Genomic DNA, 23,196 nt, shown 5'->3' with positions numbered 1-23,196 from the left:
TCAAAATAATATTCACTGCACCATTGAACAGCTCCAAAATCACTCAAATACCTCTCACGGCTATCCTTAATCAATAAATACTGCACCAAAAAATGAACTAAGAATTGTAAACCACCAAAAATTGTAAACTTAACTTTCAAAACATGCCTTCTGGTTACCTACAATGCAAATAAAAAAAAACCAATTCAATTCCAAATTCAAAAATATTTCATTTGGGAATTAATCCCATATCATCACTAGTTAAAAAAAAACTTGTATCTCAAACTACATATTTTTTCTGAGTGGACCTTATGAACATTACGTCAAGGTTCAATTTTGTTGACATATTGATTTTAGATACGAGATTTTTTCAAAGTAGTGACGATATGTATAAAAATGTTGCAATTCTAAAGTGTCTTTAAAGTATAACATCTGATCTTAATGAATAACATCATTTAAAATGTCTACTGAAGAACTCGGGGATCCTGTTTGAAATGGCATATATGCTATAGATAAAGTTATCATGGCAATGTCCCAAAAACATAAAAGTAGGAGGTAGTCTGCTCAATTTACTTTTGTTACAAGTTTCTGGTTGGGTGAAAAAAGTTGGCTTGTGTTAGTTCCTATAAATTCTGTATATACTTCTTATGATAAAAGTTCAGACCTACTTGTTTTTAAGATCGGGCCCTGTTTCTCAAAGCATATTGATGTGATTTTCCATCGGCGAGACAAGACGAGACAAGGCGAGACAAGAATTGAAATTTGTTTGCATTTTCGTGCCCGCCGCGAGCCGCCGCCATACAAATTCAATTCTCGTCTCGTCTCGACTCGCTGGTGGAAAATCACCTTTAGTCTAATAATATTAGTGTTTTGTCTCATTTTCTCATACAATTTATGATATATTAGACTAATATGCTTTGAGAAATTGGGCCCAGTATGCCAGAAGATAATTTAATACAGCGCCGTTTGGTGTCTGTACATCCTGAAGTGTTGGACACGGGCCTCCTCACTGAAAAAAAGAGCGATGTTTTTAAAATAACAACATCCTTATTTTAACGAACAGTAAACAATTATTTGGCTCACCCGCGACTTTACGATAGCTACTTCTCCGCTCGACTGTATGTTACTACTCTAGTAGTTATGACTTACAGACGAGTTCATAAACTTGTGAGCAAAAATTTGATCAAAAATATCTGAACACGACTCTATTGTTAATGCTCACAAGTTTATGAACTCGACTGTACAAGAATTATACGGAGCCAAATAAATATCCACCTTTGTTTCGCAATGTCCGACTATTTAACAGGAACTTAAAATTTCCAAATTAAAATCCTCATTTCATTGTAAAATAGGCAAGTGTCAAAATACAGATCATCTTACTTATCTCGCCCCAGAATTGGCAGTTAAAAAGACGTACCGTATAATTCGCTTCTACATAATTCAGTGGATGCTGGCAGGGTTTCAGAGTTTGTTCCCTCCTTGCCGGCTGTAGGGCATTACTCCCACATTCGAATGTAATACGATACATTAGAGCAGCAAGAAAGAGATGGAAGGGCCTCTTCGTTGTGATTTAAAACGGGCGGTAATCGGGCAGTCACCGGCACTAATATCAGAGACAGAAAAACGTGCATAAAAATATCTGAACGACTCTATGTCTAGGGCGGGTAGGACGTGTCGGATATTTTTGCACGCTCTGCTGTGCAGGGCCAGATTTAGAGCAGGGCAACCGGGGCTACAGCCTCGTGGCTTCCACAAAAGAGCCCCCCCTCCCCCCCCCCCCACAAAAGAGTACGGATTTTTTTTTTCAAATTCCGACGAGTAAACTAGTAATCAAACAAACTATTCCTCTCCACTCCATTGTTGTCCCAAGGCCTCCATTCCTCTAAATCCAGCCCTGCTGATGTGCAGATACAGATATAAGCAGTGACTGCACTATCGAACCAACTGAATCGTCACGTGTTAGACTTTTCACAGAGAAGGGTTATATAGTGACATCGCATTGCTTGATAAGGGAATTCATTGCGAAACTCACTGTGAGAACTAGAGTTGAAACGAAACTTCGCCTCTGCCTTCGTAACTGCGGAACTTCCCCAAGAAATCGTACCTTCGCATGCGTCGTAAAAAAATATTTTGTGAGTGTGAGAATTAATCCCCATAAAATCGTTTGGAAGTAACAAAGTTGCAAACAAGAAACCCTCATTCGAATCAAATCGTATAAACTGCTACCACACTGCTAAGTAGTAGCGTTTAGTAGAAAATGATTGAGCTTTCCTCTCTGGGCAGAAACATTAGGGCCGGCTAAAAGCAAATAGGGTAAAACGAAATCGTGAATACATTTAGGCAAGCCATTTCCTGCACTCTATTAATGTCTTGACATGATTAATCTGGGCTTAATCTAACTAAATGATGGGTATTCCTGCCACAGGGACCCGAGACCCACTCGTAATAGAGAGTATGCAAATGCATGGACCACAAATTTTCTTGATACAAAAATGGAAAATAAAACGAATGCCATAAAAATCACCATTGTTGTAAAATAGGAAGATACGAGCGAATGAAGTTTGCATTCCATCTCTTTCAGATAAAAGTACAAAGGCGAACTTATCCCTATTAAGGTTATATAATATAAGACATGAAATTTGAAAAAAATATAAAAAATAAATTAACAAAAATGAAAAAAATTGGTACAGACCATGATGATTTTATTAATCATAGTAAGTACAGTCAGCTAAAACCTAGATTTTTTTTGAACAACTTAAGTACTTTACGAATACATCGTAGATGGAGTCGTGGGCAAAAGCTATTTCTTTGATATGTCCGTAGTAAGTTTTCATTCCATTACGCTTTTCTATTTGCATTTATTCGGAATATATTTAAACAGGGCAGCTGTGCCCTCTTGGCAACCCCACGGTCCCATGTGGGAATTCAACTTAAAATCCAAAGTAATAAGATTCACAACACACCTATTCTTGAGATTTCGGATTCAGCATTGGGTTGAATACAAAATAGACGACGTGTGACCCAAATTAAAGCTGTATTGGAAACTAACTACAAACAATAAAGTAAAATAGTTTATCAATGTTAACAAATTACTCGTGTAGGTTAGAGATGGGTCACACAACAATGACGTTTACAATTTTTTATTTTATTAGTATCGGAGATAAATTAGAGAAATGGCAGATGGTTAAGCATACTAATGTAGAAGGATAGCATTAAAAGAGAAAATATACTGAGCGGCAAAAAATCTGGCCCTGAAATGTTTGCATTAGTAGGAAATTTTCTTTGTAGAGTGGGCCAAATTTTGTGCTGCTGAGTATAGAAAATATAATAAATAATAAGCATGTTACAGTAGTTACTGTGGCTTTAGGTTTTTACTGCTTACTATCAGGCGAGCTACATGCCTATGTTTCAAAGAGTCAATAATAAAAAAAGCTAAAGCTTATTACTTAAGTCAGCGTTCAGGAATTTCAGATCACGTACCTCTGTCGATCAGATAATGGGTATATCAGACTGAAACTGAATTTTGAGTGTACCTAAAGCCTGACCAGAAATATATGACTATTCGCCATGTTGCGGAATTTCATTGGAACTAATTTCTCACACTGGCAATAATTTTAATGATTGTCTTTCAGTATATGTATAAAGTACTCTGTTAGTGTCACTGTGGCGGTCACAGAGTACTTTATACATTATACTGGTGGCGGTTTCTTTGAACAATAACAAAAAATGCCCAGAACGATTTGTAGTACACAACGGATCATTGTAAATAATGTTTATAATAAACTACTGGAAAAAAAAACGCTTGGGGAATGAAACTATTTCGCTACAAAACCTTTCCAAATTAACATCAGAGCTATCAGGTAAACGTTGTAGACAAGTCAAGATGTCATTGTAGTTTGGTTATCATAAATCGGTTCTTTATTGCCAATATTGCCATATCCACACACACATAATTTATACAAGAACAATAGGGCCTTCTTGACAATAGTCATATATTTTTGGTTCACCTTTACCTACATCCAGGTTTAGCCTGAAAGCTTTGCATGTTAAGTACACGCGCAGCTCGCACTATAATAATAACCAGAAAGTAATGAGAGCGTGTCACGCCGAAATAAGTTTCGAGTTCGATTTCATTCCATAGTTCAAGCTTAAAGCAGTATTACAGATTAAGATCTGATATTTCGAAACCAGCTGCGATGTTATCTGTTAGTAGCTGACGTAATGCCGTTTGTTATGATACTGCTTGTGGTAATAAATCTGAAAGGGACGTTTTGTCGCTGTGGTGATTACTTCTGTTATGAATTATGAAGTAGACTTTAAGCTTGCTGTAACAACGACAAAAATGATTCTAGTGGGGGAAATTTCTATATAAGTAAAGGTCAAAGATGCGACTTCATCTATATAGGTAGTTTTGAGGTATATTATGCTGACATCACCGCTCACCTCCCTTTCGAAACTGGTACTAGTCTTAGAAGGAATCAAGGGAGTATTTATTATTTTGTTTTTTTTTTCGTAATTTTAGCTTTGTTACCACAAAGAAGTTTACTTAAACCACAAGCTTTCTTTACTATCTGTAGGTACGGTGCCTATATTCATACCGAATTTCAAATAAATCCGATGACTGAAAGTAATGCGTTTTAAATGGATTACAAATTTTAAAGACAACTCCATACTCATACATCCATTAGCGCACATTGTAAGTTAAATTAAAGCGAAACAAACGTTGTTACAGCCCGTAGCACGTAAGTGTAGCAGTGACTGTTAAAGTTCAGAAGTACGAAATAAGGTATCGTGAGGGACTGAGCGATGAGCGGGGCGGGCGGGGCTGAAAAGCGTAAGCGCTGATTGGCATGCGCGACTGTCACGTGCGTAGATATAACGGTCGGGTTGGGTCCTGAAGGCCTTACTTGCATTTAGCCTTGGCATTCAAAACGTCTCAGTAGTACACTGACTGACCAAGTATGCAAAATGACTTTTTTATCTCGCCATGATTACAACATTGTCTAAGTTTCAGGAAGACTTACTTAGGTCGTGAAATGCACAAATAGGCAGACTCAATTGTTTAAGGTCTTGATTGTATCAAATAGATTTACAAGACCTGACCAGACCATTTACCTACTAAAACATTATCACATTAAGTCGTTTTACAGCCAAGCCATTCCGTCTACTATGGCTTATAGCAATGAGGGCGTTTTACAAAAACCAAGACATCTTGCTACCCGGACAATAATGCAACTAAGGTGCTCTGCTCGCCAAGGCTACATGCAAGTAAAGTCTTCAGGACCCAACCCTAACGGTCAGCGCTATATGTTGTTTTTTTTTATTCGACTGGATGACAAACGAGCAAGTGGGTCTCATATGTTCACTTAACTCAACATACCACTTCCAGCCGTGTAAGAAAGTTAATATGTGCTTCCAGGAAAAATGTCTAGATATTTCCCTTAACTGTACAGGAAAAGTCGAAAATAACATGTTTCCCAAATTCTTTTCGGTTTTAATGGAACTACATCCATTAATCAGTACATCAGGCAGTAGGTTAGGCCCGAGTTGCTTTTTAGTTGACGTAACTGCTCCTTGGAGGGCCGTTGCGCAGAAAGGGAACGCGAAAATGTTTTTCACCGAGTTTATGATATGTGATTAATAGTCCTGGAAAAATGAAACTCGGTGCTCGACTTTTTTGTATTGCTACCTTTATAATATTACTAGCTGTTGCCCGTGACTCCGTCCGCGTAGAAGTATGATAAAATAGTTTACGTTCCTATTCTCAGACCTACCGAATATACACAAAAAAAAAAAGCGTTCAAGCCGTTTCGGAGGAGTTTGGTCACAAACACTGTGACACGAGAATTTTATATAGGTATTAGAATAGTTATAATGGCATTTGATCAGATATCTCGAAGCGGCCAAGTTGGTCAAAAATATCGAACGACACATGAACTGACTGTTCATGCTAAAATCTTACAAGGAATAATTATCACGATAATTATGGACGAATAATTATCAACAATAAGAAAGTCTACACCTGTGTAGATACTATGCATATTTCTATAGTCTTATAACGGGTAACATAGTGCGTTACTTTTTGGGCGTCGTCACGTCAAGTGTATATAACTAGATAATTATCCTATATTTATCCAATAGGTAGGCGATAATTACCTGTCGGATAATTATCAATGAACATTATTATGTTGATATGTCCAATAGTAATTTTTAATAGTGTTGAATGAAAGGATAACTCATGTTCGTGCATTGAATTAATTTGTCAAACAATTTCGACATGTTTCAGCCCATATTTGTCTGACCTGTCACTTACAGACTGCCCTTCTGGTCTAAGTGACTTCCCTGCTGAACAATATCACATAACTTTTTTTTTTATTCGACTGGATGGCAAACAAGCAAGTGGGTCTCCTGAAGGTAAGAGATCACCACCGCCCATAAACATCTGCAACATCAGGGGTATTCAAACTCAAACTCACAACATTTATTGACAAGAAAAACACACTACATCACAACAAAAACACAGTAAAAACATAAATAGGAGAAGAGGACTCAGCTCAGCATGTGCCGTAGCCCTGTAACCAGAGCTGCAGCGCTGGTTTTCAGCTGAACCCCGGTGAGTGTGCACTACGTAACAAACGACAAGCCAGGACATGACCCTGTGTGTTATGACTGTGAGTAATAACATAAGAGAAAGTTCCCAGAGGGTCTCGATGTTTTGCGTTTAGCTGCCACGGCAGAAAAAGTTTGAATGGGTTTAATAAAGTGTGTGTGTTATAGTCCTTGACTTGACACAAGTTTAGGTTACGTTTTTAATGACATACCTACTTACTTTATATCCCACTTAATATTATAAATGCGAAAGTTTGTAAGTATTTTTGTTCGTTACCGTTCTCACGTCTCAAGCGCTGAACCGATTAAGATGAAAATCGGTATACAGATAGTTTGATCTACACGGACTAGGAAAAGGGCTAGTTTTGTATTAAAGTGAAACTAAGTATTGCGGAGCTAATTATGTTATGTGAGTCATCTATTCTATAACTTCCTTAAAAAAATAATTTAGTATTGTAATAGTCTTTCCCTATGAAACATGCCATCCCCTTCCCGTGTTATATATAAGCAATAAAAGCATCTAGGTACATAGGTGGCCCGTGCCCACTACCTACTACATAGGTTCTTTGCTTCTGTCTTCCTCTATTACGATATTCAGCGCTAGGGGGCCATTCCCTGACGATTCTGGCCCTTTGTGCTGGCAGTCAGCGCTGGCTTGTCTTGAAAAAGGCCAATATAGGTAGTGCCACTAGAGTTGAGGTCACGCACACAAGAACATTCATTCATTTCATTCATTCTCCCTTTGTACAATTAGTTCTTCATGTAGCTGTGTGTGTAATCATTCACTTCAACTCTCGTGGGACTACCTATAACAAGCCAGCGCTGGCTTCGTCTAATCCTAGCTTTAATGCTGTGGAATGAATTGCCAGTTGTTTTTTCAGAGAGTTACACGGGAGGGTCTTTTGAAGGAAGGGGTATCAAATAGGATTTTACAGGGTCAGCCAGGCGGTGATAATTGTTTGCCATCAGGCAAAATGCTAGCATGTTGCCATTGCCACCATCGCTGTATTAAAAAAAATAACTTCGCCTAACCTAGCCATCCGGAGTTGACATGTCGTGTTCCGCAGGCCTCCCGGACAGTATGCTGCTGTGGCTACTCCAGAAGCTGCGCGGCAGCCGGCCGCGGTTGCGGGTGTGCGTGCGGCAACACGCCTCCTCCGGCTGCTCTGCGTTCTACATCACCGCCGATGATGATGTGTGAGTGATGCCGACCAACTAGTATTATAAATGCGAAAGTTTGTTACTTGTCAGCATGTATTGACGACCGGATGGCCAAGTGGTTGGAGAACCTGACTACGAAGCTTGAGATCCCGGATTCGATTTCCGGCCGGGGCAGAGATTTGTATGAATAATACGAATGTTTGTTCTCGGGTCTTGGATGTTTAATATATATTTATCTATGTAAGTACTTCTCTATATAAGTTTATCCGTTGCCTAATATTCGTAGTACAAGCTTTGCTTAGTTTAGGACTAGGTCATTTGGTTCCAAGTGTTCCATGATATTTATTATTATTATAATGTATGTGTGTGTGTGTGTGTGTGTGTGTGTGTGTGTGTGTTACGTCTTCACGCTAAAACAACTGGGCATACTTATATCAGGTACCTATGAAGATTGCTGGACATCTGGAATAACACAGAGTACTTTTTATCCCGACCATGATGTTTGTACTAATTATTCTTTCACATTAAAACGGTTTGATGGATTTGGATGAATTTTGATATATAGATAACTGAAAATATGGAATAACAATATATTTTTTATACCGATATTCCCACAGGATCAGAATGAAATCCCAATATTTGTGCTTTATATGCAACGTTAGTGAAATCTACGATGTAATTTTTAGCAAATCCTATGGAAAAGTAAAATCTTGAAATTTCAATTCAACTGCTGGATCATTATATCGTTAGATCTCGAAGCCGCGAGTAAACACTAACCCCCTTATTCATAAACGACAATCAAACCTATTTTAGTTAAAATGCCGCTAAAATTCGTTTGTCCTTATCTGTCACTGTCGACATTTGTATTTGTTAGAAAGGGACAAAGCATTTGTTAGTTAACATAGGCTTGTTAAGTTTTATGAATAAGGGGGTATTGCTTTCTACTACTTATAGACTTATACTTATACTTATATGTTCATGTTACATTTGCCCAGTCTGCTGCAAACGGCAGAAGAGGTGCATCTCCCGAAGCTGCTGAAACCGGAATTTGGAGGCGGCTACAAGGAGTTTACGGTGCGGGACATGCACTGTTTCCAGAAGGTGACTACCGTGAATCCTACTAATATTATAAATGTGAAAGTGTGTGTGTTTGTATGTTTGTTCGTCTTTCACGTCGAAATGGAGGGACGGATTGACGTGATTTTGGCCTAGAGATAGTTTATGGGCCAGAGAGTGACATAGGCTACTTTTTATCCCGGAGAAATGCACAGTTCCCGAGGAAACAGCGCGCGATAACCGAATCCCACGCGGGAAAAAGCTAGTATTATAAATGTGAAAGTTTGTGAAGATGTTTGGAGGTTTGGATGTTTGTTACTCAATCACGTCTAAACCGCTTAACCGATTTAGATGAAATTTGGTATGAAGGTAGTTTTTATCCCGGAAAATTGCATAGTTCCCGCGGGATAGCGATAAACGTATTCTGCGCGGACTGCGCGGGTACCGGCTTCTGTTTCATAAACAATATCTAATTTTACTGGACCGGGCGCACATAGACTCAAAAGAATTGCAAAAGCGTATAGACAACTTTTTTTTTTTACATAAAACTGACCCGTAATTGACCCGTATCTCACCTGATGAAAAGTGCTGGCCATAGAGCTGCGTAGTATAGATTACGCAGTGCAAAATTCGAACTTCGTATCTTGCCGTCCCGCTGATGCTAATATTATTTAATGTGAGAGTGAGAGAGACGGTACGATACGAACTTCGATTTCCGAATTTCGTAGTAGCCCCCCTGGTAAGGCCAAAGCTGTATCTCACTGGTTCAGTAACAGCCCAAAAGGGCTGGCAGCTATATCTCTCACAGAATTAGCATAGCTATCTAACGAGGAAACGCTGCCAGCCTTTTGGGCACAATGCCACGGGGCTATTTCTAGATTTAATTTAGTTTTAGGGATTTATTATATTTTTGATTGATATTTCATTTCTTCTTTTTAAAAAATGTACTGTACGTAAATGTTCAAGAAAATAATTAATATGAATTATCTTCAATTCTTCTGTACGATTATAACACCAAAATGTGGCAGACAGTGGCCACATGACCATCACACGCGATAGTCGCTTTTCAATATACATAATGCAGCTATCATTATGTATATTGAAAAGCGACTATTGTGCTTCGTTTTATTGAGCAATAAGTTACCAATGCCAAGGTTATTCATTCATTGGTCGTGATTCATACAAATAAGTCAAACAAGTATTGTTGAATTGAAGCAACATAAACCACGGGTAAATCGTGTGGTGTATGTTCGTAGAACGAAATAGCTTTTCTCACGTCATTCTTACGTATTAAGTGGCAAATATATAAGTAGATATATTACTCTTTTTAGAGTTATCGCGATTGACACAGAGCTAACTTTGAGACTAAACTCTAAACCGTCTTCCTTTAAACGTTCACTTTTTTTACTAATGATTCGTTTCACAAATGTTTCATTTGGCCAAATTGATTTTACAAGTATTCTGAAACTGAATTATTCAGGATTTATTTTAAGACCATTGTGTAGAACCCTATAAGTTAGGTTAGGTTACTTTATAAAAATCTTGAAATTTGTATAGTTTCAGAATAAAATGCATTTGTAAAAATTGTTTTGGTAAGGCATTAGTGAGCCGTGGTCAATACTATAAACGAATGATGGATGTTAAACCTTTACAAGGCCGTTCAGTGAAAAACCCAACCATCCAACGGGTTCAACCCACGGAGAACAGATAGCGGTTGGGGCTGAAAGGGTCTCGAATGGAGACCGCAAATCGGCAAGCGCAGCATAGGACTTCCCCCAACGAGATTGACGGATGAGCGGTTAAAAAACCTACCTACTCATCTAGTCATGACTCACGCGCCATGTTCATCTATACATGACCAACGTTCAACTCGAAATTAATCCTTTTACAATGGAATTAAAAATCAAGTTGATTTGATTTGTCGCTGGTTTTTCTGTGAAGAGGTTAAAGCCGCACTCACGGTGGATGCAGGCCGCTTCCAACCGAAGTAAGAGGTCTATGGTGGAGGCCTATCTCCATCACTGAACGTCTTACGGCTGATATGATGATGATGAACCCTGAAAAAATCAACTTAAACTTTCTGGAATACTTTGAAGACACCTTGTATCCCTAGCAGGCTTCTGTTTACTGTGTTGTCCAGGGTACGTCAGCAACGGAACTCCTGAACTCACAGGAGCGTGGCGCCCTGGTCAAGCACGTACTAGAGTCTGCGCGCGCCGAGCCCGGCGACGAGCGCGCGCTCGAGCCTGCGCTCACGCTGAGACAGGGACAGAGCATTGGTGAGTCTCTTACTGTATCATCATCCAGGGTACATCGGCAGCGGAACTCCTGAACTCGCAAGAATGCGGCGCTCTTGTTAAACATGTGCTCGCTCTGAGGTAAGGACAGAGCAGCGGTGAGTCTCTTTCTGTAGTCATTATCATCTAGGGTAAGGTAAGGTAAGGGTAGGGGCTTACATTAGGCAAGCGCTTACGCTGCGGCAGGGACAGAATATCGGTGAACTCATCTCTTGCTGTGCTCATTATCAACCAGGGTACTTCGGCAACGGAACTTCTGAACTTACAAGACCACGCTCGTGCTAGAGTCGGCACTTATGCTGCGGCAAGGACCGAGCATCGGTGAGTTGCCTTCACTGGATCATCATCATCATGTCAGCCGAAAGACGTCCACTGCTGGACATAGGCCTCTCCCGATTTGGGGGAAAACGCCTCAGTCGCCACGCTTGGCAGGCGGGTTGGTGACCGCAGTTGTATCAGATAGTTCACGGAAGACGCTGCCGGTCCTGACCCATCCTCCGGTTCATCCCTTAGTCGCCTCTTACGACACCCACGGGAAGTATTCAGTGAAAAAAAAACCCAGGGTGGCTACTGCGAAAGTTCTCGCTCTCTTATTAAATACTACTAGCGTGCGCGAATAATCGGACTTCAGGTACAAAGTAGGTATGTAGTTGTAGGATTGGGCATGAGTATTCTCTGGTCTGCGATTGTCTTAATAGATAGTTAGTGGTATGGTAAGTGATAGAATGAATTGGCGGACTTTCGGACAGTCGAGACACTAAATCGCGTGCCAAGGTGAAATCTTTTCGCAATCTATTTCACGGTGATTTTCTTGTTCAGTGTATGGAAAGGCAACATGACATAAGCAAAAAAAAGGTACACTTTTTAGTTTCTTCGAACCATCGACAAACAGAGTATCATATTTACATTCGATAAGTTTGCTTTCATAATTGTTGTAATTTACCTTAAGTGCCTATTCGCTAGCCCGGATGTATTAGGTAACTAAATAGTTAAATCAGCTTCCAAAAGCTCAGATCGCGTGTCAACGTAATATGGTTATTCGATCAACTACAATACCCCTTATTTACTTTAGGTCGATGACCTTTTTTTTCTGCCGAGTAGCGTTTTTGTTTAGCTTGGGGAATTGGTCACGCATGGGAAAAACTTGATTACGATCAAAATGAAAAGAATGTTGACAGTTTTGATATAAAATAGTACACAATCCGAACAATTTATTGAAAATTATTCAAGGCAACTAAATTTTTTTACGAATAGCAGTCTAAAATGAAATTGTCATTTTTTGTAGGAAATGCAAAGTTTGGCATGTAATGGAAATAATGATGTATTTTTTATAGTAAATGCTCAATTCAATTCAATTCAAATTTAGGAAAAGTGGCTCCATAAATTTTTTGATGATTCTGCCAGTGTCGAGGTTGACAGAGACACGGTGGGTAGGTGGACGACTTGTTTGATAATCAGCCAGTTTTCGGTGGGATAACTACCAGTTACTATCTGAAATGAGGATACGATACACTAGGTTAAACTAAACAATAAATACATGAAATAATATAATATAGTAAATGCTCAATTAACTGAGTAACTAATAAACTAACTGATAAACTGTACAGAACTAATTTCGTTGCAAATATTGGCATATCATATTTTGAAAAGGTTTCACATTGGCCCTCCCTATCGAGCGACGTGGTAACCTCAAGTTCACTTTAAAGCCACTCAGTCACTTGAAACTTATTCCGCGACTCGCGAGTCAGTATTTCGGCAAATCGCCTCGTTGAGAGGCACTCCAACATTAAGCTCCAGAAGTCGCTGAGGTGATTTTAAGTAAGTGTTCTGTTCTTTGGTTTTTGATATAGCTCTTGTTACATAACTTGCGAAGGCTTCGTGCACTACCTACATATGTCTAGAACATTATAATTGAGGAGGAGGAGTTTTTTGTAATTTTTGTGGTTCCGTACCAGAAAAGGAAAAAAACCGGCCAAGAGCGTGTCGGACACGCCCGAAATAGGGTTCCGTAGCCATTACGAAAAAATTAAGTAATATATTTCTAAGGATTTCGTATTTAGTACGGAATATTCCAAGTTTAGGTATATTTTATACCTTAGGCTGTTATTTACTCTTAAACTACTAATAATTCTCAAGAAAACTTAACCGTTATAGTTTTCCTTGTAAGTTTGATATACTTACTACCATCCTGAATTTTTTCAAATTTTTTCAGCCACCGGTTTAGACTTTAGAGGGGGGGGGGACGCGGGATTTTAATGAAAATTTGCACTTTAAATAAAGTTGAATACTTTACGTCTATAATTTTTATATATTATATTATATATTTTTTAAAATGTTATTGTACCATTTGGTCGGCCAGTTTACATATATATTCGTGCAAAATAACAGCTTTCTAGCATTGATACTCCCTGAACAAAGCCGCGGACGGACAGACACACAGACATGGCGAAACTATAAGGGTTCCGTTTTTGCCATTTTGGCTACGGAACCCTAAAAACGGAACCCTTTTAGGATCACTTCGTTGTCCGTCTGTACCTACATCCCTCCGTCCGTCTGTCTGTCCGTCGCTCTGTGACTTGACAATTTGAGGGCGCTCAAGAGGCACTCCAACATTAAGCTCCAGAAGTCGCCGAGGTGCTTTTAAGTGTTCTGTTCTTTGGTTTTTGATATAACTCTTGTTACTCGCGGAGCCTTCAAACATTACCTATGTCTAGAACGTAGTAAGTGGAGTTTTTGATGGTTTATTTTTCATTTAAATTTGACCAACGATTCGTCGAGTCGAGATCGAAGAGTTCTATGTTGTTTGTCAACCAGTGTTTGGCGTAATTACTTTTGTAAATAAATTACTATTTCAATTACTTGTAATTTAATTATAGTAATTTAAATTACATGTAGTTCCGAATCACCTGTAATTGTAATTACGTAGGTAATTACGTAGTTTTGTACGCAATTATATTTTTATTGTAATTAGGATAGGTCTCTGAAAAACCTTGCTTTATCTATCTGCTACTATTTCGTATAATTAACATAAATATAAAAGATCGTTCATCATCATCATGCCAGTCGTAGGACACCCACTGTTACACATTGGCCTCCCCCCATAACATAACATAAACGATTGTTGTGTTTTAAAAATTAGATTGGTAAGATCTAAAATCAAAATAAAAAAAAATACCAGTCTCACAAACTTTTTGACTTGTTTCAAGAGTAGTGTTAAAGTGTCAGTGTTTTTTATGTAGGTAAGGTAATGTATAACACTACGTCTAGGTATTACACAAACACAATAAATCAATTAATCGTGTTATTTTTGAGAAGTGGTATAGCTAAGAAATCAGTAAAACTTATTTGATTAATGTTTATCATTTTATTTATATTTCCTATGCACAGATGATTGAGTAGTTGCAATGACTAATTACATTACATTCATAGTAATTAGTTATTGAAATTATATCCCAAATTTATAATCAGTAATTAAAGTCCTCGATTACAATTTGTAATTGTAATTAATACTTAATTACATTTCGCACAACACTGCGCCACCGATTCTAGTGTGAACATGTGTTATGTAATACATAGATTACAAAAGTCGCTCCCCGCTCCTCCTATGAAAACGTTTCATTGCAGTGCCGGCGTGTGTGTCGCGCGGCGTGGTGTCAGGCATGTTCCCTTTGCACGAGCGGGCCACGCTTGACAACCTGCGCCGCAAGTGGGTCAAGACGCTGTTCGCCCCGCAGCCTTTAGGTGAGTGGCCTGAGTGCTTGATGTCACAGGTGGCCTATAGTTCATCGGTCATCACGATCTATAAAAAAGCTGTTTGACACCATCAGCTATTATAGTACAATACAAATTATACTGTTTAAAGGACACCACAAATCAATGCAGTCAATTTATCTATGTATGCATAGAAACATTTTTAATCCACGGTTCGAAAATCCTGAAAAACATTTAAGCTGCGTTTCCATTAAAAGATGTGGAAGGATGCTTTGCACATCTCTTGCAACACATCTTTGGTGGAAACACAGCTTACTGTACAGGTGTATTCCGTCAAACAAACCCAATCACCTGCTGAAATGTTCCGGGTGAATTTTAAGACACCTTGTATGTAACTTTGTTTTTTTTTTTCAGATGAAATAAGCGAATATTTTGGTGTCAAAATAGGGATGTATTTCGCATGGTTAGGCCACTATACGCGCTCCCTAACAGTACCGGCAATAGTGGGTTTTATATTTTGGGTAAGTTTTTGAATATTTTTAAAAATTTGTTTTTTTTTGGTCCTTCGAGACTGATATTGAAAATGGTCCTTCGAGCCGGATTGTTAAAAAAAATTGTTTGCTTACAGATTTGGTTGGGAACAGCGAATGAGAATTGGAAAGATATTGCCTATGTTTTATTCTCGTTGTTTAACGTGTTGTGGGCATGTGTTTATCTGGAGACGTGGAAGAGGTAACATAATACTTACTTACTTTTACGGGGTGCATTTTTTTCACACTATCCAAAGGGAAAGTACCTACCTGCTCTCAATATTAAATATAAGAAAATTAGCTCAATGGAAACGTTTTACTAATTTAATTTAAAAAAAACAGTGCGTTCAATGATTTAAAAAAATGATCTTTTACGTTTACTTAAATTAATAAAAAGACAGATTATATTTAATGGTATGCCTTTCATTTTATTACAATATTTGATCAATGTGTGATTTATTTTTTCGGCTCGATGACAATAGTTTGAATGCAGTTTTGTTTCTTTTTAAAAATAAATAAATGTTTCCTTTCAGCAAATTTTCCTATCTTCGGCATTTAAACTACTTTCCTTCCAAGTGACATAATAAATTGTACACTATGAACTTTAATTTTATGGTTATTGTTTTAGATATTCAAACGCACTAGCATATAAATGGGGAACATTAGATCAAAGAGATGAACTATTGGTTGAACCGAGACCTTTGTTTCAGGTAACAAATTACATCATTCACTATATTCTTTAAACAGTAGCGGTTATATTTAGTTATATAAACCCCAATCACTAGTGAAATAAACGGATAACTCACGTCTTAAATCCAATTAAGCTCGACATGTTTCGGGCTAATCCGATATCCGGGCTAAACTTGATTTAAGACGTGAGTTATCCGAGTTAATTTCACAAAATATGAGTGGTGGTTTCACGTAAAATTTCTTATAAAACATTAATGCGTGCTTATTTGTATATTCTATTTTTATTGTATGTCTTTGTGTATATTTGTCTTAGGGTGAGATGAGTATAAGCCCGGTGACAGGACGACCGGAACCTGTTTACCCGGCGTGGAAACGGCGACTATGGCGGCACGGTGTCTCGTTCCCTCTCACACTGCTCTGCCTCATCCTCGCTACTGTCGTCACCTTCACTCTGTTACACACTCAGGTAACTTTCTAATGTCAACTCATGAATATACTCAGGTATATTATGAACAGACTGTTTGTGGCCAATGTCAACAGCTACACACTCAGGATTGATGGCTAATATTAACGACAGACTCAGATAATGTTGTGAATATCTCAACAACACACTCAGATATGTTGCCAATGTCTAAACAACACTGATATGTTGCCGATGATTCATCATCATCACACTCAGATATAATAATGTCAATGTTCCAACAACACACTCCGATATGAGGCCATGTCTGAAATATACACTCTGGGATGTTGCCGGGTCATTGGCGTCATATTCACATTGTAAGGTCAATCATCCAACAACGTACTCAGACATGTTGCCCATCACCTATCACACTCACATAATGTCAATGTTCTAACAACACATTCAGATATGTAGCCAATGTGACCTTTTGATGTAATTTTCCTCCATTGACTTATATAATTTTCCTAGGATTGGTGGGAAACCAGGATAGGTCATTTCAACTGGATTCCGCGAGCGTTCCTCGCCATAATAATATTCCTTGAAGAGGAAGCATACGCGCGGATAGCGAGGTGGCTTAACGACAAAGGTACGGTGGCTTTAAATTAGTGACGTCCAGTGGGATGTAAAAATATGAACATATTCAGCGCTTTAAAAATATGTACCACAGACTCTTATTCAGGCGTAATAAGGCCGTGGTAACATATTCTTGAGTGGTTCGAATAGATACATGTTTTTGCACTTGACTGTACAAAGTTTTTCATGTTGGAAACACGCATTGGTATCCACAGGTTGAAGACTGGTTAAAAAACGGGGCCAAACTTTTTGGTGGCGTGTCATTTGTTTTGTTTATCATTTTAATAAAAAATGTACTTACTCAACGTTTGGACAGATTTTTGGTACCATCTGCGAATATAAAGCAATATGATAAAGACATTTTATTTTATTGCTTTGAAATGTAGAAAAGATGTGGATATTATTGCTGTTTCAATAAATTTGTTAATATTTAGAGAAGTTTTTTGTTTTGTTTTTATTTGGAAGTGTGCCGTTTCAAGTTAACCTGTGTATCTAATGTGTGACTCAAATATCTAATAGATTTGAAATGTTTTTGCATGTCATTGGTTGTACCCCTTCAGCCCTTCTTTATTCAGCATAGTTCAATCTAGCACCAATTACAAATAGAAACTGTATTCTCAATTATTCTATGTAGATTAATTAAATTACTCCCATAAATAGTACTAGTTAACTAGATAACATAGGCAGTAATACATAGAGAAATTACTATAGTATGTAATTTTCTTTTTATTGCTTACCAAATGGAACTGGACTGCAAAAAATCGACTATTTTTAAAATGGTAACACTGAAAATATGTGACACATCACGCATTTTTTTTAAACAGAAAACTATCGCCTCGAGACAAAGTATGAGAATCATCTGATTGTGAAAATAGCATTGGTTTGTATTAAAAAAAAAAGCTAAAATGCCGTGCTAAAGTAAAGCTAAATCATCACGCTTTGCTTGTCATAGACGAAAAGGTTATTAACAGAGATTTAATCATTACCGTCGAAGAGCATACAGGGAGTCAGTTTAACCCATTCACTATATTTTAATAGGTGTATCATCACCGCAAAATATTGTGGTTTGGGTTTTTGGCTCCCGATATAAATGGAGAGATGCATATTTGCAAAGGACAAAAACACGCCACGATCTAAAAATATCTTAACAGTTCGCTGTCGCTTATCTCGCAGTAGATCATGCATGATACATGGTATTAAAACCCTGTGTTTTTTATTATTAACTGTTCAAACTGAGATTTTTAATTCTAATAAACGTTAATTCTTCTCCCACGCTCTCGGCGTAGGGTCCTCCAATCATATAAACATAAATAAACCTTGTTTTAAACGTATAATAATTCTTATAATGATAAACATTATTAGCACAATACTGTATCTTGTAAAAACAAAACTCAGCTTAATAATAACTTAGTTTGCAGTACATCCAAAGAAAACATTATTGTCTCCTTTGCGTCTCGCAGTCGGGTAAAAAATACATCAGCGTGTGTTTTTGCTCTATGCATGTGCTCTCCATCTATTTATTATGCTCAATGTTACTAGCACAGGGTGTTCGAATAGCACGCGATTATTTTTGCATGATAATTGGCCAAGTTTTGATATTAACGAAACAATGTTTTAGGTTAACAAAGTGATAGGATTACGTATATTATTAAATATCTACCTGTTGTTTCGAAGATATCCAATTCTAGAAACTCCATTCCAATAATATCCAAATCCTAGAAAATTTATTCCTATAATAGCCAAATCCTAAAAAATCCATTCCAATAATATCCAAATCCTAGAGAATTCATTCTTATAATAGTCAATCAAATAATAGAAAATCCATTATCATAATATCCAAATCCTAGAAAGTTCATTCCATTAACATCTAAGTACTAGAAAATTCATTCCAATTATATCCAGATACTATAAATTTCATGATAAACAAATAATAAATTCAGTTGGCAGAAACTATTTTTTATTTTTTTTTATTTTTTATTATGTTGTATGAATCTGATATTTCGTTTAAATTCAAATTCAAATTCACGTCATTTTTTTTAAACTACCAGCGCTTTCGGAATAATAATAATAAAAAGTAACAAGATTTCGACCAATCTGTTTACTTACACAAATATCTAATTCGGGTGAGATCTTATCTAATAAGGGAGAGAAACGTGTTGTCAATCAGTAATATTGTATAGAATAGAAATAATATAAGTAAAGCCGTCACTTTGTAAAACCAAAAACTTCATAGTAAGTAAGTAAATTTGAGCCTAACAAAATTGTATAAAGAGCTTATTAAATTCCGCATGCACATTATAATCGTATTAATCGTTGAAATTTCTAGCTTTTATACAGCACAACTATTAGGTTTCATTTTATTTTCATCTAGTACACAAAATACATTGACACGCGTGAAAAAGCTTTCATTGTAGGTTGTTTTTTAGTATATGAAGGTATAAGGTGTGATTTCTCTTTCAGTTTCAATTTGTGAACTCGTTCATGAGTTTGTTCTACATTGCGTTTTATCTTCAGGATATGGATAAATTGAAAGAGGTAACCGCTTTAAAATATTTTATGCTGAAAAATGCTTTTAAAAAAATTAATGGGCGGTGGATTAATTATAACCTTTTACAATATAAAATTTAATGGTCTTCCTTTTATTTAAGATGCTATGTTATCTGGGAAAAAATAATTCTTCCAATTGAGCCTTTTAAAATTACGGGTGTTTTTTTCCCTTGGCGGGTTCGATTCTCGGTTCAGACAGGCGATTATTCTAAAATCTTTGAATGCAGTCAAAATTGTTTTTTTTATCAAAATGAAGTTTCCTTACAGAAAAAATGTCTATCTATCATATTTAAGATACTTTGCCTCCATATGACATAGTCTTGGGACACCCTGTATAGTATTAATAATAATAATAATCATTTATTTCAGACGAAACATAAGATCATCCATAATAGTGTTAGTATTTAAAAGAAAAATAAGAAAAAAATATACGACTATGTTAGTAACTACTTAATTAAAAAAATTAAATTAAATTAAAATTTCAAATTTAAATTATATGGCCCCTATGACTTTTTTAGTCATGTCCCACCACAAAGGGCTGTCCAGCCGGTTGGCAATAATTTTCAGGATACTATTATTGCTACCACGCACACGCTGGAGAAGAGAAGCCGTCTTCTTACGCATTATAGCTTGAAAGCGGTCTGTGCGCGTCTCAGCGAACACAGCGGATGTGCTGCAGTGTCGCGGTAGCCCTAGTAGCATCCTGAACGCGTTGCTGTAAACCCGTTTCGTGTGCTGAAACCACAAACCACTCGAATAAAATACAAACATTCGTACATAGAACCTCCTTTTTTGAAGTCGGTTAAAAATTACGTGCAAAACGCTTTGAACAGCGTAATTTTCACGTCATCCGAACATCTGCTATAGCAGTATAAGTATTTGTTTGTCATTTTCAGCAACTGGCTGTGTTGCTTATAACAAGACAAATAATAGGCAACCTGAAGGAGTCAGCTTTGCCTTATTTGATTGAGAACCTCAGATTGGCCAAGATCTGTGTTGAAGTGTTTGGTGCGCTAAGTCCTACTAAAAGTGAGTGCTTTAATTTCCTGTAGAATAAAACTTTCATCATCATCCCAGCCTATATACGTCCCACTGCTGGGAATAGGCCTTTTCTGCAGAATAGGAGAGCTCGGGCCGTAGTTCCCACGCGGGCCCAGTTGGGATTGGGAACTTCACACACACTGTTTAATGTTTTAATCAATGATAATTGCATTTTTTGAATTGTTTAAACTTATTTTTAATCGAAGAAAAAAATCCGATCAAAATCAGTACATCCGTTTAGGAGCTACGATGTTACAGACTGACGAATACGCGGGTTAAAAAGTAATAACAGTCCTCTTTCTGCATCGAGGGTTAACAGTGTAACGGAAGTAACCATTACAGAGTGGCAAATACTTGTAATTATATGGAGTTTTTGGAATTCTACGAATACATTTGTCACTTCTTTGCAAACTTCTTTCCACTGTAATTGTAATTTCTAATGTAATTTTGCCCGGGTATTGAACCCAGGATCCGTATTTTTTCTTTCTGATTTGCAGCACCAACGTCAGCGCAGTTTACCGAAATGTTCGATAAGAAGACGGGCACTCCCGACAGCACTCTCGGTAACGGTGAAGAAAGACGCGATTCTGAGTCGGGCGTCGGACAAAAGGTCATACATCAGGCGGAGCTGGAGTCACAGCTTTTTAAGGTTAGTAAAATTAAATGAAGAATGTTTGATGAAATAGCCTAATCAATTTTGATAAGTTCGAAAACGCCCGTTGTCATTTTAAAGTTCAATATCTCAAAAACCGCTGAGCCAGTTTTAGTACCACTGCAAGGTAATTCAGTTTGACATGAAAAAAACGGCATGAAAATCGGTCCATGTGTTTGAGAGCCACGTGCTACAGACAAGCATTGGCGTCAAACTTAAGCACCCCTCTTTTTGCGTGGTGGGCGAAGATTGTGTAGCGAGGAATGTGTTTTTCATGAACCAATAGAAACGCTTCATTTACCTAGCCTCGCTTTGCTCGGCTGTTTTTACCACAACTGTGCTGTACGAGGATAGGTAAATAAAGCTTTTATATTGGTTTATGAAAACACATTCCTATCGCACGTCTCTGGTGGAAACGCAGCCTTATCGAATTGGATGGACCCCTTAAGCCCTGTTTGCACTTCTGTTTGGCCAGTCGCTGAAGAACGCGTGAGATAAATAATTAAGAGTACTTTAACTTACCTATTTAATTAAGTATATAAGTACAGAGCTACTCCAAAGATCTAGCCTAAGACAATATTAATCTGGTTATCCTAATGAATCTATATAATAATGTATAGCTTAACCATGGTTTAGGAATACGTCACATTATTACGTGACTTCGTCCCGAAAGCCTGCTGATGCTACTACCTACTTAATTCCACTGCATAACTTAATCTTATGTATTAGCAACATCAACAGATCATAGTCACGTAATTACGTGGTGCTTAAGGTTCCTTAGGAAGAACTTACATGAAAGTTATAGTTAGGGGAAGGCTTGGGCTCCGTAACTCGTGCGGGTCTTCCCGCCATTTCCTCGTTTAATAAAAAAAAACATGTTTTTCAGTACGAAGGCACCTTCGCAGAATACCTAGAGATGTTGACGCAGTTAGGGCACGTGGTGCTGTTCTCTTCGGCGTTCCGCTCGCGGCTCTCTGTGCGGCCGCCAACAAACGCGGCGGAGATACGCGCCGACGCGTTTCAAACTGTGCCACGTGGCGCAGCGCCCGTTCGGGGAACGCGTCAAGAGCATCGGCAGCTGGCAGGTACGGCTTGATACACGATACACACTTGGGAAGCAGCGAGGAATGGGCAGAGACGTATAGGTCCAACAACGCGGGGAGAATACGCGCTGACGCGTTCAAACTGTGCCACGTGGCGCAGCGCCCGTTCGGGGAACGCGTCAAGAGCATCGGCAGCTGGCAGGTACTAAATGAGGGACCATTTAGACTTTTCCATGAAACTAGCCCATCGTTGGCCATCATCATGTCGTAGGCAAGTATGGGTCTTTTTAAGTGAGGGAACCTTCGTGCATTCACCATCAGATATTTCGGAGCGGACAAGGTTATCAAAAATATCGAAACATGAACTTAATAATAGAGTGCATGTGCCGATATTTTTGACCACCTTGACCGCTCCCCTTGACTTCATATATTTTGTTTAGTAGATACAATTATTTTGGAAATTTGAGTATTTCGAATTGTGTCAGTTTTATTGTAAACGTGCGATGTGCACACATGCCTACCAACCTGAACGTCAACGTAGCTGTCTACGGCGGCTAAATTGATAATGAGGGCTATCGCGTAATGAATTCGCCGCTAGAGGCGCTAGTGTAGCGTGAGGTTGCCGAAATGTCAAATCTCATAGTTTTTGGGTGAGCTACGCGGGTTTATTTATAATTAGAATAATTTTGTGATATTTTGCATTACTGAAATTAATTGTGGCAATTATGGCATTACGGGGCAATGAATGTCTGTGTTTTGAGACAGTTATCTTTCGGAACTTTTGTCTCCCTTTTATTTCTAACAAAGGGACTACGCAAAACTGGTTCTCGCATATTTTTATGGT

At 38.0% G+C, this 23,196-nt stretch overlaps 1 protein-coding gene across 1 annotated transcript in view; it reads left to right on the top strand.

Annotated features, from left to right (window-relative positions):
- LOC141440550 (anoctamin-10-like) overlaps positions 1-23,196 on the top strand; it is a 45,607-nt gene that overhangs the window by 1,921 nt on the left and 20,490 nt on the right. Inside the window, exons 3-15 of the mRNA XM_074105095.1 lie at positions 7,656-7,785; positions 8,745-8,850; positions 10,946-11,084; positions 14,727-14,843; positions 15,228-15,334; positions 15,442-15,545; positions 15,972-16,053; positions 16,347-16,499; positions 16,965-17,082; positions 17,894-17,949; positions 19,530-19,604; positions 20,513-20,645; positions 21,155-21,306. Coding sequence (XP_073961196.1) covers positions 7,656-7,785; positions 8,745-8,850; positions 10,946-11,084; positions 14,727-14,843; positions 15,228-15,334; positions 15,442-15,545; positions 15,972-16,053; positions 16,347-16,499; positions 16,965-17,082; positions 17,894-17,949; positions 19,530-19,604; positions 20,513-20,645; positions 21,155-21,306 — 1,472 coding nt within the window. The remainder of the gene's footprint in view (positions 1-7,655; positions 7,786-8,744; positions 8,851-10,945; positions 11,085-14,726; positions 14,844-15,227; positions 15,335-15,441; positions 15,546-15,971; positions 16,054-16,346; positions 16,500-16,964; positions 17,083-17,893; positions 17,950-19,529; positions 19,605-20,512; positions 20,646-21,154; positions 21,307-23,196) is intronic.

This window comes from Choristoneura fumiferana, chromosome 22 (genome assembly GCF_025370935.1).
Source record: "Choristoneura fumiferana chromosome 22, NRCan_CFum_1, whole genome shotgun sequence".
Taxonomy (NCBI): domain Eukaryota; kingdom Metazoa; phylum Arthropoda; class Insecta; order Lepidoptera; family Tortricidae; genus Choristoneura; species Choristoneura fumiferana.
Note: the sequence above shows the minus strand (reverse complement) of the source record. Positions and strands in the feature narration are given on the sequence as shown.